Here is a 19,233-nt window from a genome sequence, read left to right as displayed (position 1 = left end):
ATACATGAATGTTCAGAAGCGTCAAATGCACCAGAACTGATATATTTTTTTAGCAAAACTAGTTTTGTTACCAGTTTTAACGATTTTTTTAAGAAGTTAAAATGCACTGCCAGTTAAGTTTCAGTACCGGCAAAAATATTTAAGGCGACAGCCTCGTTATATTTACAGTTATTCGTCACGGTGGCCGGCGAGCCAACGGCCAAAATGTAACGCGTACAGCATGACAGAAGCATAAATGGTACTGAAAGCACAAACCGAGCAACTGGTATCGGCCAGTTCCTCGGACCTTAGGCAGGGGCAACTTTTACTGAGCAGCAATAAAACAAAGGCAGTACCTGGCATATGGGATATAGAGTTTATTTGTCAGAACATAAACATTGCAATTACACAATCTGCTTACTGTAATAACAGAAAACGCTTTATAAATGCTGAAATGCAGAACCTCTTTGGCTACACTGTTCAAATATTTAAGCTTGAAAAAAAAGTAAATCAAAATACATTAAATCAACTTGCAATTAAAACGACTTTAAAACCACTACAATCTGACCAAGAGACAACCTCCTGCTCATGTGAAATTCAAGTAATTCTCAGATTTACACAAATAAAAAAAAAACACAGTGCATAAACCTTGCACATTCACGCGCACAAGAAGAATACTGACAGAGCCAGTATTTCGAAAACAGAAAAATACTCAAAGAAGCCAGACATCCAGGCCCTTTAGTCCTCCAAAAGCTGTAGCATGGTGGTGATCTTCTCCCAGTGTCGATCTTCTTGCAGTAATGCTCATACCAGTAATGTAGGACCAGTGTAATAAGGAACAAGGGCCGAGCCAGAGATGGTGTCAATCTTCCGAGAGCAGTCGATGCAAATGGTCCAACCTCTTCTTCAACACATGCCGAAAATCATCCTTAAAACAACACAGCATTGAGAACGAGGAAAATCAAACGATCTGGCCTGAAACTCTCGATATATCAGACTATTAGCTGCTAAGTGACTTTTTTCAAAACGGCGGTTATACTGCGTTTAGAAGCAGGCTATTCACATAATCAAAATCGACAAAGAAGCAGTGTGCAATCCCACCCCCAGCTGGTTTGCTATACTATAGATAGGGGGGTAAAACCACAGTAAAATGACCATCAACACAGGTGACGCCAGCTGGAACATTCCGGTTTGGAATAATCTAAGAAACTCAGCAAGTTCTCTTCACCACCCCCAGTACAAAGGAGCATCAAATGATAAAACGTAATGGGTATATTTACAGTCTCCCTTTCTGAACACTGAGAAAGCTATGATATATAAAATAAAAACATTAAATTAGCATGCAGTCCCACTAGTTTGAAGCTGAGTTTTCATCTCTGAGCCCTACTGGTGAGAAAGTGATCGGCTAGAATTCCTGAAAGTACATCAGACACACAACACTGAGGGCACACAGGTGCCCCATTTTCAGTATGTGTTTTAATGCAGGCAAAAGAACACATTTCACATATAAATATGAACATCCAGAAGGAGGATGACAGGGCAATTGTTCATAACTTTTCAATTTTCTTTGTTTTTATTAAAGCATTATCTGAGAAAGCGGCCAACTCACAGCTTCCGCCAGTTTGGTGAGGTACGGTATCAGCTTCTGCAGCTCCCTGTCGTCCTTCTCCCCCACCCAGCCCTTAATGGGGATCATGTTCATCACCTGACAAAGGAAGCAAACAAAACAGTAACCGGACCTCCGCTCACCACAGGACTGAAGGGGGCGGGACACACAGAAAGATACTCACATGATAAGGAAATGTGTGGGGAGCGTTGTCCAGAATCACCGTCTTCGCCAAGTCCCTCTCCAATATGCTCAGATGCTTCACATAGTGACCATAGATGCATAAACAATCCTCCCGGTACAGACGATGTCTGCAAATAAAGTAAAACAAATCACGTATTATATCAGCATACATCCAGTTATATGAGCAGGGCCTCTTCATTCTTAAGATTCAGCACAGCAAACACTCTTTGGGATTAGTTACAATTGCTCTAAGCACATGTACAGACAAAGAAAAAACATTTTTAATGTCTGTTGCCAAAGAGATTAGTTTTTTCATTTTGGAAGAGTGGGTTATACTTAGAGACAGTTGGTAACAAGACACACACACACAATGTACATAACTATCAGGACACCTGGCCATTACACCTAAAGGAACTTTTATGACATCCCATTATAAATCCATAGGCATTAATATGGAGTTGGTTCCCCCTCTGCAGCTATAACAGTCGTTACTCTTCTGGAAAGGCTTTCCACAACATTCTGGAGTGTATCTGTGGGAATCTTTATACATTCGTCCAGAAGAGCATCTGCGAGGTCAGGCATTGATGTTGCACCTGAAGGCCTGGCTCGCAATCTCCGCTCTAGTTCATCCCAAAGGTGTTCAATGGGGTTGAGGTCAGGGCTTTGTGTGGGCCAGTCAAGTTCTTCCAAACCAAACTCACCCAACCATGTCTTTATGGACCGTGCTTTGTGAACCGAGGCACAGTCATGCTGGAATAGAAAAGGGCCTTTTCCAAACTGTTCCCACAAGTTGGGAAAAACAGTTGTCCAAAATGTCTCAGCATGCTGAAGTATTAAGAGTTCCCTTCATTGGAACTAAGAGGCCTCACCCAACCCCTCAAAAATATCTTACAAATGTACCAGGTTTGAATTCACGGAGCTCTTCAGAACGACCAATTCTTTCACAAATGTTTGTAAACCTGACTGCATGACTTTATTTCATAGCCCTCTGGCAATGGGTCTGAAACACCGGAATTCAATGATTAAGAGAAGCACCCCAGTCCTTTTGTCCATATAGTGTACATACGTACAAATCGACAAACAAACACGTTGGCATACCTATCTAAATGGGGACATTCCATTCATTTCTACAGGAAAAACCCAAATCCCAAACAACAGCCATCACCCCTATCCCACCCTAACCTTAACCAAAAGTAAAATTTAACCTGTGACCAAGCAAACTTGTAGTCAAGGCTTTTGCTAGGCAAAATACCAAGAAGAGTGTACACTTAAAGCAGGGAATTAGAGTAAGGAAGATTTCACCTGAAGAGCCGTCTGTCGGGATCCAGCATCTCCAGGATCTTTTCCGCATACCCTCTCTTCGCAGACGTATACACAAATATCTGAAAGCCAGAACCAAGCCAGCACTGAAAGCAAAACCCCACACAAATACAGCCAGGCAAGGCTCTCCGATAAATGTAGATGTGAAAGTAGTGAGATGCTCACACATCATACACTAAGAGAATCATACCTCAAAGAGTTCTGACATTCTCTGCAGAAATTCCTTGACATGTGGTCTCAGGATAAGGAAGACCTACACAACAGATTACATAAGCGAAACGCAGACAGCAGTGACATGACAAAATAGGTTTTATCCCAGTGGCTTGAGTTAACCATTAAGATGACAGTAAGCTAAAAACTTCAAACTTTAAGGAACTCCATTAATGTCCTTCACATGCCTCTCAAACTGTGCTTCAAAAGCACTTGTAAGAAAACTGAGCCATTGAAAAATTACAGACTTTAGCAAGACAATGCCTTTTAAACTGCATAGCACGTGTTACAGAAAGGCATGAATAAATACTGACACAAGGTGTTCTTTATAGGGTACTGCACCATAACGTCCTTAAGATATCTATTACCTGAGGGAGGAGTACAGAAAGGAGGGAAACATACTTCGTACTCGTGATCCTGAAAATGTGTGTGGAAGGTGTACTCTGCATCCTCGATAATACTGAGCGAACTGTACACAAGTGTTTCCTCCTGGAATAAAGGAGTAAAGAGCAAATAACTTCAATCAACGTACCTGTAAATGAACAGACAGTGGCAGGCAAGGTCTCCTAATGATGACCATTTGATAACTTTCCATAAAGTGGGAGAGTCAGAAATCCGATTAAAATTTCAGGATTACATTCAAAAGACCATGTGTACTTCTGTTCTACACGTCATGGATCAAAAGCTTAAAAATAACATGTCAAATAGATACAGAGTAACCTTTAAAGCTTTCGACAAATACTGTATACAAACAACCTCACTGTGTTACCCTACAACAGAAGATGGGAAATGTATAAAAGCCGGAACAGACCAAATCCAACACCAGTGTGGCTTCAGGGGTACTTCTCGTCTTCACTGGTATCTCCCGAACACTCAGTTTTGACAACTGGGACTGTGATGGAATGTTCTTGATGAAAGTGTAACTAAGACCCAGAGAGAGCAGTAGTTAGTGGGGGGGAGGGGGTTAGGGTTAGGCAGGCTCTTCATGTAGGATTGAACAGGTAAACAGTACAATTCAAGCAGAATCAGACTCACGGGTTAAATACTCTGGCTGGTTCCTCTTTACTAATCAGACAGAATGCGTCATACGCAAAGAAACACTGGTCTGGGTTCAAGATCTCCTCTTCAGCAAACTTCACACCTGCAAAAAGATGCTTATTTAAACAAGACAAAATGTGCTACATATTTAAAGTTACTTCAACAGATAAAAACGATGCCAAATTTCTCCTTTCAGAAAAGAACAAGCACACTAAATTTGGAAGGAAGAGAAAAGTGTACTGTGTGACATTGCAACAAGCATGCCATGCCTTCTAAATACGTGAAAATAATTCAGGGAAGAGGGACCTCCAGAGATCTCAACCACAACATGGACATAGATGGGAATTTTTAGATCGTCCATGGAACTAGCCAAATAGCGCAAGACAAAGAACAGTGTTAAGGATGCGAAACTTCCACACCTCTGCTTTTACCTGCTGGCGAAGCCTTTCTCTTGGGTCTTGCCTGCAAAATCGAGTGCTGTGTGACAACTGGGACATCATTTTCGCTACACTCTGAGGAAACCACTGCAGCTGCTTCTTCCTTATGCTGCATACATGAGTACACCAAGTAAATGACAGCATTTTGCATTACATACAATACTTTCTTAATTAGGCACGAACAAAAAGCTTTGCAAACATCCGCACACACTTAAAATACCGCCATGGCTAATGTTGCTGAAACAGTAAACTTCACACATGCACGGAATAAAAATCGACTGAAATGTCAGTACTATGATTCCTGCCTATCAGGAACTATTTGTGAAAACAGGGGATGCAGCCGTTGCAGTTTTGCACCAATGAGATTGCACGGCTGCGCCTGACGTAATATCCATCATGTTCGCGCTAGGCTGCCATTATAGGCGCAAGCCGCCAAATAGAAGCCTCGGTAAGAAACAAGAGAAAGTAAATGCAGGTCGCCGAACTGCGGTGGCTGAGCGTGATTACGGCACAGTCAGACGGCTCCAGCATCGCCCCAGGTCCTGCCCATTAAGCCACTCCGGTGATATTCAGATGCAGATGTTATATGGTGTCTGTCATCCGGAAGTCGCACAAACCACGGCACACACGAACCGGCGTTACTCGGTCAGCTAGCCGAGCTTCTCTGACGCAAGTGAGAGGTCAGACGGGAGGAGAAAAGCCGCTGCCAGCCAGCGGCGCTGACTAAGCGGCCTTTCCCAAGCGACGTCCCCCCGGGCTCACCCTCACTCTCCTTCGCCGCCGCTCGGCGCTCGCTGCAGTCTTCCTTAAAGTACGATTACGCGGCGTCCCCGCTTCCTTCCGAGGCCGCAGCTTCATCGTCTCCTTTCCTGCCCCCTCGCCTTCGAAATACCGATAAACCATAAAAGTCGGCTAACGCCAGACTCTAAAAGCAAAAAGCGGTTGGTGTTTACTGGCACAGCTGACTAGGCCTGCGTCTGCTCACCTTGATACGCTGGCAGGCCGTTCAAATCTGCCGGGTTACAACGCGGGGCGGGGCGGGGCGAGTGACGCGGCGGCGTGCGGGTCACACAGGCATCGGGCCGCCGTGCATACTAACGCCCGCCGCAGTTGCAATGTGGGTTTGTTTCTCCCTAGATTATATTTCACGTTAAGCACTTTTACGACGATTCATATTAGATACATAAACCAGACTAATTATGCCTTGAATCCCTGGGTATCAGTGATAAATACAAGGTCTGCTAAAGTTAGCAAAAATTGAACAGGTTGTATTGCCGGTGGCTATATACATACAGACTGGAGTTCGTTACATATCAAGCTTCACATTAAATGGTCTGGGTGTATATAAAAAGGAGGCGCCCTTCTTGCTTCTTCTTGCTCGGGATAAATCATGATCAAATATTCCCACGCCCATCACGTTTTTTAACCAGGTTTCTTGAATAGTAACTGCTGATCGCTGACATATATGTTCTACAAACAATTTTTAATGACTATTTTAATACAACTCCAACAATTGTGAAGTAAAACAACAAAGTAACCACTGAGAAAAAAACATCTGAAATAATGAGAATGAAGCAGGACATGAATCCCATCAGGAAAACTGCAGTGTTAATGCAGCCAGACCCAGTAAATACAGTTCAGTGCAATTAACATACAAATGGCAAATTCATCACAGTAAATGAAGCAGAAGTAAAAACTGGAGTATAGTCAATGTGTTTTAACTGTATTTGTTTTAGATTCGTGTCTCAAAATGCCATGATTATTTTTAAATAATTACATAAAAGTGCTACCATAGGTTGGTCAGATCAGTTTGCCACATGGTTTTGGGTGACGTAGTTTTGTCACATATGAAGGAGATGGTTGACACATGCCTGTCACACATCAAGTCAAGCCGGTCTTTAATATCTTTTTTTTTTTTACCATACTCGGTACAGTACAAAGTTAAAAAAGAGTAACCAGTTTTTGCCAGATATTCCTGCAGCTCATCCGATGTTGCAGTAGACCTCTTGGTCGCCTTCCTGATAAAATGTATCAGGGTTTATACAGGATTCTTACATTTCTTATTTATTTTAATAATTATGTTTAAATTGTGTTTTTATTGTCATTTTCTATTCTGCGTATTTTTATGTTCTTTTCTTGTATTGCACTTTGTGTATTGTGGCTTGAAAGGTGCTATTTAAATAAACTCATCATTATATATGATGACACACACACACACACACACACACACAAAATCCTCAAAAGGTATACAAATCAGCCAGATGGTGTCACTATTGCTTCGAAAAACTTGCTACTTCTAACTAGTGATGGCCAAACCATTCGCTGTATTTTCTGACCCCACTAGATGGCGCTCTCTGTTCAAAAAGGGCACAAAGCCTTCTCCAAAGCAAACAAAGAGCGCCATCGACTGGAGATCAGAAAATATAGCAAATGATTCACGCAGCGTAATTTCGCTATAGCTACTCTTATCCCATAGAAGTTTGCAAAAAATAGCCGTAATACTCATATATGATGCAAATATCAGAAAAAATTTATTGACAATCTTTAGAATTTGGTTACAGATTAAATTCTCCATTTGCGTATATTAATCTGGGCTTGAATACATGTCTGACAGTACAAAATGTGTAAACCTTCAATGTGTTTTGGTTACAAACCAATGACACCTGGACCTTTGTTTAAACCTGAGAATAAAAACGCACTGTACAGTAATTTATAACAGTGCTAAAAGTGAAAAATGACCCACTTTCTGAAGCTGTACATTTTTTACATTGCAAAACACCTGATTGCAAAAGTTTTCCTGGATTGCACGAAAAGCCTTTAAATTTAAATTTCATTAGGGAAAGTAAAACAGTTCTATTCTCAGAAAGGATCATATGCTTCCACATCAAATCCTAAGCATTCAGAACATGCCATACATTATAGCTTTTTAATACTGCTCTCTACATCTCAAAAGATGGCTTCAACATACCCATGTCCTGTTGTTTTTTATCTTTTTGGAAAAAGGACTTCTGTATGTCCAAGGTTATAAAGCAATTCATAAATAGTCAGCAAGCTGCACTATACACAATTACTTATTGAATAAAGTATCACCAGATAAGTTCTGGAAGCAGATCTCTAACATGTAGACTGTCCAACACGCAGACTGTCCAACACAGACTGTGATCTGCAGTGGATCCAGACGTCACTCAGCTGGAGCTTTGCACAGCTCTGCACAGCTCCTGGCCTGATGACACAGGTCTCACTGTTATGGAAACTATTCACAATCATCATGCAAGTGCACAACAAGCAAATTAAGTCTTTTCCCAGACTTGGGTTTCTTAAAGAAACGTAAACCCTTGTAACCTTTCCTCTACCTCCAATCTGTGAAACTGAAGGTAGTGGATTTCCTGAAAATGATATCTCATCTAAATTCAGATTGTTTTTGCATATAATAAGTAAGTTTTTTTTTTTTACTATAGAAATGCATCTTTTACAAAATACATATGAAATCTTTGCTGGGTTAACACAATATAATGAAGTTCAAGGACAAAACTTTATTTACAAAATAATGCTCATTTATTCATTTTAAAAAGCCACAAAGCTTAACTCAGTTTAATATAAGGGGAAACAGCATTATGAATTGTCACAGCAAAAGGCATTTTATCATTTAATAAGCAAAATTTAAGGTAATCTTTTCCCCAAAAAAACTCTTGCAATAAACTACTGTTGCTAATTAGTTATTTCAATAGCTAGTTTTAAACATGACAATGTAAAGTTTTTCCCCAGCAGTTGCAATTCTATTAGAGTACCTAGTAGTAAAGTTATTCAGCATTTTCTCTTTAAAATGAAAGGAAAATTAAGCTCTAAATCAAATAACATTCACAGTGGTGGTTTCTTTCAGACAGCAAAGTCAAACCGAAACATCATTCTTTAAGGCAACAGAGTGTGAGCTTGGTAGTACCTGTTAGTCTCTGGTACAGTAAACACTGATTTGTACCACTGTGGTTAGTACATCTGCCAAGTGTGATCAAAAAATGCCAGATAATTATTGTAAGTTAGACATGGATCAGTAACTGAGTAAAAGACCACAGAAATACATTTTACAGCCATTATTGCCATGTTTGGATTAAACGCTTTAAGACGATTATAGTTTTCAGGATTGTCCTCCAAAATAATGCGAGTGGAATTTGAAACACAAGACCTCCATATTCTCACAGCGTGCAAACAGATTCTTCCTGAGCCACTTCATACTGTCACTTTCACTCGCTTATGATAACATGCTGTTATCTCAGCCTCGAGAGCAAAACCTCACTGATAAACATAGCAAAAATCCACTGTTTAACCTTATGCCAAATTTTCCAGCAATTGGACAAAAAAAAAAAAAAAAAAAACTATAGCATACAAGCAACACAATACATAAAACAGAATAACAGTAGATGAGATAAGGTTTCATAATTTGCATCAGCATGTCTAATTCATGCAAAGAAAATAAAACAGACGTGATGTGCCTCACTGCTGTCATAACATCCTCTATTGATGCAGTGCTGTTTTGAATGCACAGGGGTGCAGTATTGAGACCTCCAATTCCAACCTGGCAGGACTAACATCAGACATCTGTGAAGCGAGTGCATTTTGTCAATAAAACGGCCCAGGCAAAAGGAATTCAGCCTAAAGGCCACTTTCCAGGGGTGTGACAAAAGGCAAAGAGAGGAAACTAGTTCGTATAAAGAGATTAGCTGCAAGGATCTCAGCGCAATATACATGTAAAGGGCCTTTGACTATCGAACACAGAGTTTAAACCTTCCTTTCTATATTGGTAGGAAAGACCAAAATTAAATTTAGATTTAAAAAAAAAAAAATCAATATTGACAAACAACACATCAATATAATATAAATGGAGTGAAATCCATTTCCAGAGTCTAAAAACACCCTGACAATATAATGGGTTTAAAATAGGAGAATTAAAAGCCCTTCAGAGTAGCACCAAATGCTGTAAATGCCCCCACAACAGAAGTGACAGATGGGGGAGAATCCTTGATCTCCGCCTCCCATTATCAACAATTTCAGGAATAATAATAATAATAAAAAAAAAAAAAACTGCTTGTTTTTCACACATTTCATTCACCAAAAATAAAACTCATTGCAACCATATTCAGTTTATTATACAGCTCACTGTGCTTCAGAACCATCCTGCGGTGTGATTGGGGCAGACAGTCACATGATGCTCCTGTCTGTTAAAGCCTGTCTGAATGTATTTCTATTTTGTGAGGTAGACAAAAGCTCATATATGAGAAATCGACTTCAGTAAATAAAACCATGAGGTATTCAGTGTTGTAACATCCCCTGATAAACATTAAGGCATAAAGCAGCATTTTCCCTGAGAGCAATCAATAAAGGTACATCATTTTTGGATCTGGTGTTATTTACTGAAGCTGGAGTAACAGCTTTGGCCTTCATAACAACAAAGACATTTCTGAATGTCCAACCTCAGAGACTTCAGAGAAACACAGAGCTACGCGCCTGCAGCTGGACGAGACCTTGCAGAAAGCTGGGAGGTCAGAAGGTCAACCTGAACATCCGAACTGACCTGGGAGATTCTGTTAGTCATTCGGCTTACTATCATTTATTTATTTTTACTCCAGGACAAAACATAAACACGTATCTTACAAGTAAGCAAGCGCCAGATATTTACCCCAAATGGAGCAAAATCACAAGTGAGGGGAATTTAAAGAGAGAAAAAAATGTTAGCAATTTGTTATGTCTATAAGAGAGATTCAAATTTACCAAAAGTTCACAAAAACTCATTTAGCTCATTGCTAATAATGCAGCCACCCAGAAAGGAAAAAAAAACAATGCAAAGGGGATAAGAAAATCACTTGAAAAATCTATTCGTTTGACTGAATAGAAGTTGCTTTCCATACTGGGCTCTACATAATTACTTGAGAATTTGCTATAGTGTTTAATGACAACTTACCAAAATAGCCCAAGATTCTGATCAGGAGTAGACAAAGATGAATTGATATATCCAAATATCACATTTTTAATTTAAAAGAATAAAAGACTTCAGATTTTTGTTGCATTACTCTTATTTTCTGTCCTTCAAATCTGAAACTTTACAAATTTTCGTATTCAAACATGGTTAAAAGTTATTATGAAAATCACCCAATAAAACTGCCACACACAACTGTACTGAACCAGTCAAAAAGCACTTCAATCCACTTGAATAACAGATCATTCAAGACAAAGTCTGCTGTAAAATGATTAAGTGTTTTCCGAAGTACATAATCTTACACAGTTATGTGCTGAATGACTCCTTTTCACCAAAAAAAATACTCCAGTACCGTAGAAGGAAACCGCATGACATTCTCTTTACTTTTGCGTAGAAATTCTTTACTGAGATTGTATAATCAATTTGAAACTCACCATATGACACTTCTACCACTTTAACATGTACACCACAATAATTTAAAAATGCAAATACACTTTAACCAGGAGTAGCAACTGATTACCCCATTTCTGCCTCCAAAAATCATCCTAAATTCTTTAAATTAATGACCGATTTGTGCTGTTGTCTACTTTAGCGAAATACCCCAAAACAAATTCCTCCTATATCAAAGTACTTGGTGACAAAAAAAAAAAACAATTCTTATTCTGATTCTGATTCAAAGAGGCAAAAAGAAATATTTTATTGTGAGAATGTTGGACAGAACACCACACATTTACAGCAGCAAAATGAATCAGGAATTAACTACAGAAATATTAACTCCAAATAGCCAAAAGCTTTTTTTCCTGAAATAGTAAAACTTTGAAATAAATTCTAATAATATTTTCCATATAGAATAGTGAATCAGTAGAAAATTTAAAAATATCTTTATTGCACCTCTAGGATTACTGTCCATATATGTCGTCAGGTTGATAGTGTTGCGGAATCTGAAGTGATAGAGTGGATGAATAGTGAGGTATTTCAGAATTTTAACATTTTAACAAAGCCTTTTTGTAACAGAATAACCACGAGGGTCCTTCCTGTAGCAATCCAGAAAATCAGCAGAAACATTGATATTAGTGTTTCAGTGTACGAGCTTAGGAACTGAAAACTGCCAATGGCCTCTGAGCTGCACTGTCTAAATGGTTATTCTAAGCACACACTATTATAAGCTTTGAGCCCGAAAAACAACCACGAAGCCAACAACCAGCAACTGATACACAGCAAAGAGAAATATCAAAATTACTAGAAACAAACCTGTGTTGTTATAACAAAGCAGGGAAATCAGGAAAGCTAGTCGAAAAGCATTTCGCAACCACGTCGCTGAGTGGCTTTGTTTTCCATGCACTTCCATTCAGCCCATCTGATTTAATGCAAGGCATCGCTGTATTACACAAGCCTGGGGATCAGGAGATAAATTCTTCCTGAGGCGGAGCGAGAAAAACCTACATCTCATACAGATAATCTTGCAGACATGTCGTAAGACACGAAACATTGCATTAAAAGCAAAGTTCTGTATTACGCCATATTAAACTGGTCCGTTTGCATACCAGAACACTGAGGTCTGTTCTCTTTTAGCACGCCTACTCACGGACATAACAGAAAAAATGCCACGATTACTTACTTTTAGGCTACATTTCCACAAGCTCACCAACCTACTGCTCAGCTTCAGCTCTCTCTCCCCTCTCTCTCTCTCTCCCTCGGAATCCCCATGAGACGCAAACGTCATGCTAGGTTTTCTGCTGCAATCCAGCCATGAGATCATATGGTCTCACACATCACAGGCAAAAGAAAAATAAGAGAGAGAGTCCAACAGCCCTGCAGACGTCATTGTTAAAGGCCCTTGTCCACTGAGCCCCCCCCAGGAATAACAGTACATGTAATATTCAGCCAGTTAAAGTGGTGAGAGCTCACCATTCTGGATATGCAGAACTGAGGTATTGTGGTATATGCATGAACTCCAATTACGGCACTTCACCCACTACGGAATATTTTCAGATTAAATAGGCGATAAAAGGCCAGAGAGATGCTGGACTGTACTACAGCTGAGTAAGACTAGCAAAACCTACAGACTAATATATTCCTTGCAAGCTGAGGTCCAACACCAGAGAAAGGGTCAAATTATCAAAAATCTGCAAGGCTAATTTTATTTTTTTTAAAGCACTTCTTGAAAAACTAAACAATACATTGCATTGCCTTTCTGTATGCTTGTTGGAGAGGAGGTCTCTTGGACATATGGCTACAGTTATGTACCAACTGTTTATCCATCAAATATCGTGTCCCGTTTAACAGCATCATAAAATCTGACATTGAGTCTTAAGCTGAGGAGACGCCATGAAGAAAAAAAAGTATATATATAAACCATCTGAAGAATAAAATAGAAGATATTTACAAATTCTTTTAAAAACCCTAAATATACTTTTCACTTTGCAGTTACCATGGTTTATAATAATAATAGAAATAATAAATCACCATCATATCAACATTCATATAAAATAAAACATTGAATTTTTTCTCATTTGAAGAGAAGTTTATCAGTAGATGTGTGAAGAATTTAACGGTGGAAAAGCACTACATTGGAATTCCTTTCATTCTCATGTAGTCTGTAGATTTATGGTACAAGTAATTCGTAGGTTGTGGATAAACATCTCCGTACATCTCCATTACATTGGCTCTTCTGTGAAAACTGGCTGCTAATCAGGAACCTGTCTGAGAAGTTAGAAAGGGTGGCGGAACACCTGAGATATCATGTTAGCTTCAGCTTTAATTCATATTTTTCCATCCTTTTTTTGGTGTAGGCTATATAAAAAATGAGGTTGGTTTTTGGCTTTAGTTAGCTTTACAAAAGAGTGGAGCGAGATCGCTATGGCGATGGGTTGGTGGAGGAAGATGAGGTAGGTGTGTGAGGCACCGGCTGCGAGCTGCTCCGGCTGCCGGGCGCTTTGCTGCTATTGGAGTTTGAGCTTCCAGGGGGGCCTGACGGGGCTGACCCAGCTGCCTGAGCAAAAAGCACACCTAAAAAAAACACAATTAGAGGACATTATGATAATGATCAAAGCACACCATAAAAGGCATACAAGGTTAATCATCTGGAATGCCTGCTTAACATTAAACAGATGAAAAAAAATATTGTTAACATTTTAGTTAGCTCAAACGTGTTTGTAGTTTTTGTCACAATGCTACCATACTAATGTTAAATTGTAAATGTACACATCTTATGTTGTTGCAATGAAATGAAAATGAAATGATTATTGATCCCTGTAGGGAAATTCTCTTTTCGCCAACCCCATCTTGCTCTCCGTGATAAGAAAGAGGAGAGAGCGAGCTGGGTAGCGGTGGGCAGCCACCAGCAGCGGCACCCAGGGAGCTGGGGGCTTAAGGGCCCAAAAACGTGACTATTCTGCTGAGGCAGGGGCTCAGACCAGCTACCTCCCAATCACAGGCACGGAGAGGAGAGGCACATACGGCCCGCCGAGTCACACACGCCCCACCCCCTCTGTTTTTTGGAGAGTTAGAATAGTCAGAATAGTGAGTATGTAGTAGCAATAGTAGTTGTAACATTATGTCAGTGCGAAGCTAAAGCGGCACAGCAGTGCGGGCAGATGTGGAGAGGCGGGCAGATGTGGAGAGGCGGGCAGATGTGGAGAGGCGGGCAGATGTGGAGAGGCGGGCAGATGTGGAGAGGCGGGCACTCACCAGTGTAGACAACCCCATTCAGCTCCACAGACATGCTGATGCTGCTCATACCATTAGTGCTTAGATTCAGGGCAGAGTCCTGTCTCCCATCTGCAGAGGGAATGTGAAACACGTCAGTGCCCCGGTCAAAGCGGGTGGCGGGGGGGCGGGGACACGGGGTGAATTCAGCTCTGTTTACAGAAGCTGCGTTTGTGCTCCTTGGTGAGCAAACACTTACACACCCATCGGCCAAATGTCTGGTCATGACAGGATGTGGCAGAAACAAACTAAATCGTATTATTCACTGAGAATCAGAGAGTAGAGTAGACAGCGTCAGACCCGTCTCAGGCTGCATTGCGCCCAGAGAAGGAGCACCTCGCTGTGGTTTAGATGTTTACCTGCCTTCCGGTGATTTCCTATCAGCACTTCCTATTTGTGGAGATGCACTCATAATTATTCTATTCTCTGAACTGCTTTGTGCAATGAAGGCTTTTGAAATGCGTCATTTGAAAATCCCCCACGTCTCTATGCAACAGTGCTTGAAAAATTTGTAACCAAGTAAACCATCAATTTACAAGTGACCTAGGGACCCCCCCCCACCCCCAAACTTCCCCAAAACAAAAAACGGGCGTCTGCATTTCCACGCGCCGATAGTTCAGCTTTGTGAAGGTTGTCTCACATCAATAGCAGCTGTTTCCACACTGAAGCTACAAAACATGCCGATCCTCACACAGGCAGAGGGATACTGACCACAATCCTTCTGATTACAATTCCCGTCTTGTTTAAGTGAACCGATTCTCCCACTGTATAAAGATGGAGTCCCAACACTGACCCTTAAGGATTCTTCGTGTACCATTCCAACCGTGAGAAATGCTGGTGAGATAAGGTATGATGTATCAGCTACAGCAAAAGTAAGCAGAGAGCTCATCGTCAGAAGGGCCCCACCATATTTCCATTGAGCATTTTTAAATAGCACTGAATACAGTGCGATACCTGCTCCAGCCAGCAGGGCAACACAAGGGAGGAGGGGGACTTATCTAGGGTACTGCAGAACTGCGATGGAGAACTACAGTGCAGCGTCAGTATGCTGGGAAATGCACCAGAAAGCGGCGAGACTCTACGGAACAGCTGGTCTTATGTAACAATTAGCGATTAGTGATAAGGCACAGGCAAAGATAATGAGTGTAGCCATAAACTAAGCAGATAGCACCCTGGGAAATCCACACCCTCTCGCGTTCACATTTAGATAGTGGATACAGATAGACAGATAGACAGACACACATAGATAGACAGACACAGAGAGAGACCGACAGATAGATGATTATTGATTTGGGGTTTAGGGATTTGCTGTGTTGTACTTTTATGTCAGATTTCCTCTTTCATCCTTCCCAAATGCTCATGGCTGAAAAGCAGAACAGCTTTACTAATGCAGAGGGTGTTTCAGGACTCATTCACGGATCTTCTGCAAAGGATTTGTTTAATAATCTAGATATTTACCTTTGGCATGTGGCACGTGTTTAGGGACGGTATTTGACCACTCAGTGCACTTTTTGGAGTTCCTGTGGAATATTCCGGAGCCGACAGAGTACATACCCTGGTTACTGATGCGTATGTTCATGGGCATCTGAGCCGTCATGGCAAGCAGGTTCTGCTGAAGCGCCCTCTGCAGGAGCCGCTGGTGCTCTTCAACGGGCAGAGCCATCTTCTTCTCGGGTGGCTCGCCTGCCTCCAGTCTGTCCCTGAGCTGCTCCAGCGCGGCCACCTGAGCCGCCATGGCTGCCTGGGCCGCGGCCGCCTGCACCGCCACCACCGAGTGGCTCGGCAGAGAGCCCCCCCCCCGGCCCCCGCCTGTGGGGGCCTGGCCGCCGTCCTCTTCTACGGGGGCACAGGACAAAGGCGTCAAAACATTTTCACCTGAAGCAGAATTCTCCCCAAATGGGCCTGTAAACAGCTTATTAGTGGCATTAAAAAAGGGCAAGTTTCCATTAATTTTTTTAAATTTAAATTAGGGGTCGGCAATCCACAGACATGCCTCGTGCCCTTTGCATCCTGCGTAGCCTGTGTGGGCGGAGCTTATGGAACATCAGTGGATGGTCGGCAACCCCAAAACTGGAGCGCCTGGTACACAATGTCGCTTTAGATTAAAGCCAGTCACCAAACTCCCTAAGGGTGTAGCAGCCCAGTCATAAAGCAAAGCTAACCAAACCCCCCCCTTATCCCGTTACAGTCACCTTTCTTAATCTTCTGGATGGGGGTGAGCGCAGCACCGTTGGTGCCCATAGCCATGCCCATGCTCGGGATGTTCAGCTTGGGTGAGGAGAGCATGGTGGGGGTGCCGTTGGGCGAATAGGTGAAGAGCGACCCCCCGAAACTCTGCCGCCGACCCTCCCGCCGGTTACTGTCGATAGCTGCCTGCAGCTCATCCGGGTTACTGAGGCCCCGCTTGTCACATTCGTAAGGGTACAGGTACTTCATGTATCTGTCCAGGAGGGGGCAGGGCAGGGGCCATCATTTATGCAGCATATTCCCTGACATTCATAACCTCTCACACATATAAACATGCGAGAAGCGGCAAGCAGGCGGGGGGAGGGGGGGACTCACTGCGTCCTGAGCGTGAAGGCGGCGCTGGTGATGGAGGTGGGCAGGTTCAGGCCCTTGGTTATCTCCCTCCACAGCTTCTTGTTGATGACCTCCACCAGCCCCCCCTTCTCCGTCACCAGCTGGTACAGCATGTACAAGTCCAGCACCTGCTTGGCCATGATGGGTATCCGGTTCACCGGCGTCCCTGCTCAGGCACAGGAAGGCGGCCATGCCATTAGCTCTCAAAGTGCGTCCCCTGTACCTTTCAGCCGGAACATTCACGAACAAGCGGAGCACAGCAGAATACTTGCCATTTCATTTCTGGGGTGTCGTCTGATTATAGTGAAGTTACACTTTGGTGGTGGTGGTGGTGGTGGTGGGGTGGGGGGGGGAAATCTCACTATAATTCTGACTCTTCAATGTAAATCAGAGTGCTGCTTTTTCACTCCAAACAGGGAGATTCTGAAGACCAAGTTTGGCGGAAATCATACATCTAAAGGTTTCAGAAATTGCAGCTGGAAAACCAGGTGCTTCCCTCTCTGGTCTCTAGGGGGCAGTGGTCAATGTTCGAAACAACGTACAACTTCGCATATGTACTGCAGCATGCAGAGACCCACCCTGTGCCTTTGATATGTTCGCAGGGCCCGATGGCACACGACGTAGCTTTTTACAGAAATGCTTTATGCTCTGGCATATTAATAATTTTCCAAACAATACAGTAATAAAATACAGACACTTTTTGCGGATTAACATGCAGAAATCAGGCAGTAGCCACATCATCGCTCTAGCTGGTTTCTCTTGATTTTACAAAGGCATGCAAATCATGCAGTTAACCAGTGGCATTCGAAGAAATATATTACGTTCAAATACATTGAAAGAGAATATTTTTACAGAAGAAGAGGGGAAAATAAAGTACAGAAAGAGTTCACAGGTCAGTGACAGTGGTAAGATGAGCCTGGCTAGCAAGAGTTCCCATAATGCACCAGTAGAGGTAGCCATGACGACATCATGGTGTGTAAGGTGTGGCAAAGCCCTGTGAGTGCAAAGGCAGCCGGAAAGCCGGATTCAGGCCCTCCTCCCTACCTCTCTGCTGCATGAAGCTGAAGAGGTCGTCCAGGAACTCTTTTCTGTTTGGGTCTGAGTCCAACTCATAGAGCTGTGGGAGGGAAAAAGGAGTCAGAGTCCGTCAGGGCCTCAAGGCGAGCATCTGCTCTGCAGGAAGTTCAAACCGCAGCAAATACACTAAAAACACAGGACCAGGAGCAAGCCGAGAAGCAGGCAGAATAAGCGACACATCCGAGGCGGGATCCCTGCTCCAAAGCCCAGCACCCTGACACACAGCACCGAAAATCACTGAAATGTACGAGATGCCCTGGTCTTTGATTAAAACATCGCCCTGGTCAGCCGGTGACAGGTCCTGCAAGCGCAGCTCCATTCTGAACAAAATAAAATGCTAACACTGGGCCTTTTTTTAAATGCTGGTAGGTTTCACAAGATGACCATTCCCTTTGTGGTGTTCAAGACTCATTAGTGACCGGAAGCAGCCTTAAGATTTTATTGGCGGGGGACGGGGGTTGGGGGACGAGGGCTGAGGCAGCCGGGAGGGGGTAATGCGGAGCCAGGGGCAGCTAACGTCTTAATTACAGGATGTATGCGTATCTGAAGATCGCCACATTGTAAATCTTTTAAATGACCCCCTGCGGTTTCTCTCAAGCGCGTCAGTCATGGAAGCTGCGCAGAGTCGGGCTTCCACTTCCTCTACCCCCAAACAACCCCCCCACCTTACCGTCACTGGCTTCCTTTTCCCCACCCATCTCCCAGCTTGCTGTCTCCACCCCCCAATGTGAAATGTGCCCCACACCAACAGCTACCTTTCTGGCCAAAAATGTGAAAGCAGCCAACATACAATTAACCAGCTTTTAAACTTCACTGAATGTCAATCCCTCTTTCGTTGCTATGAAGACTTATTGCAGCATGTGGCCGTAATGTACGATGAGTTCTTCCATGCATAACTATTTGTAAAGGATTACCGGCAAATGGTTGCCTCAATCAATTCTCACCCCCCCCCCCACACACACATTTACGCAAAAAATAATCCTTTAAGCTGCTAGCGACCTTGATATGTGAGGTCCAAGAAGTCTCCAGAGGGTCTCCCAACCCCCAGTCTCCAGAGGGTCTCCCAACCCCCAGTCTCCAGAGGGTCTCCCAACCCCCAGTCTCCAGAGGGTCTCCCTGAACTGGCG

At 42.6% G+C, this 19,233-nt stretch overlaps 2 protein-coding genes across 9 annotated transcripts in view; both read right to left on the bottom strand.

Annotated features, from left to right (window-relative positions):
- Positions 1-341: 341 nt before the first annotated feature.
- On the bottom strand, positions 342-12,500 carry ctdspl3 (CTD (carboxy-terminal domain, RNA polymerase II, polypeptide A) small phosphatase like 3). 4 transcript variants are annotated; one of them, XM_048976155.1, is made up of 10 exons: positions 12,360-12,500; positions 4,756-4,882; positions 4,334-4,439; positions 4,110-4,221; positions 3,701-3,787; positions 3,279-3,341; positions 3,071-3,150; positions 1,770-1,896; positions 1,589-1,684; positions 342-907 (listed from the first exon to the last, which is right to left on the bottom strand). In XM_048976155.1, the coding sequence occupies exons 1-10, from the start codon at positions 12,498-12,500 to the stop codon at positions 842-844; spliced, it is 1,005 nt and encodes a 334-aa protein (XP_048832112.1). In that variant the 3' UTR covers positions 342-841. The 4 variants fall into 4 exon arrangements, with proteins under 4 accessions (XP_048832112.1, XP_048832114.1, XP_048832111.1 ...); XM_048976157.1 differs by having other exon boundaries at positions 4,768-4,882; XM_048976154.1 differs by lacking the exon at positions 12,360-12,500 and adding an exon at positions 5,536-6,656.
- arid3a (AT rich interactive domain 3A (BRIGHT-like)) overlaps positions 7,283-19,233 on the bottom strand; it is a 30,267-nt gene continuing 18,316 nt past the window's right edge. For 3 of the 5 annotated variants that reach the window (XM_048976141.1, XM_048976142.1, XM_048976143.1), the window contains 6 exons: positions 18,074-18,146; positions 17,012-17,195; positions 16,642-16,889; positions 16,004-16,285; positions 14,432-14,521; positions 7,283-13,750 (listed from right to left, as the gene is read on the bottom strand). In XM_048976141.1, the coding sequence (XP_048832098.1) occupies positions 13,599-13,750; positions 14,432-14,521; positions 16,004-16,285; positions 16,642-16,889; positions 17,012-17,195; positions 18,074-18,146 (1,029 nt within the window). In that variant the 3' untranslated portion in view covers positions 7,283-13,598. The other 2 variants (XM_048976145.1, XM_048976144.1) reach the window with 2 other exon arrangements.

This window comes from Brienomyrus brachyistius, chromosome 15, assembly GCF_023856365.1.
Source record: "Brienomyrus brachyistius isolate T26 chromosome 15, BBRACH_0.4, whole genome shotgun sequence".
Lineage (NCBI taxonomy): Eukaryota > Metazoa > Chordata > Actinopteri > Osteoglossiformes > Mormyridae > Brienomyrus > Brienomyrus brachyistius.
The sequence above is the reverse complement of the archived record's forward strand: the minus strand, read 5'-3'. Positions and strand labels throughout refer to the sequence as shown.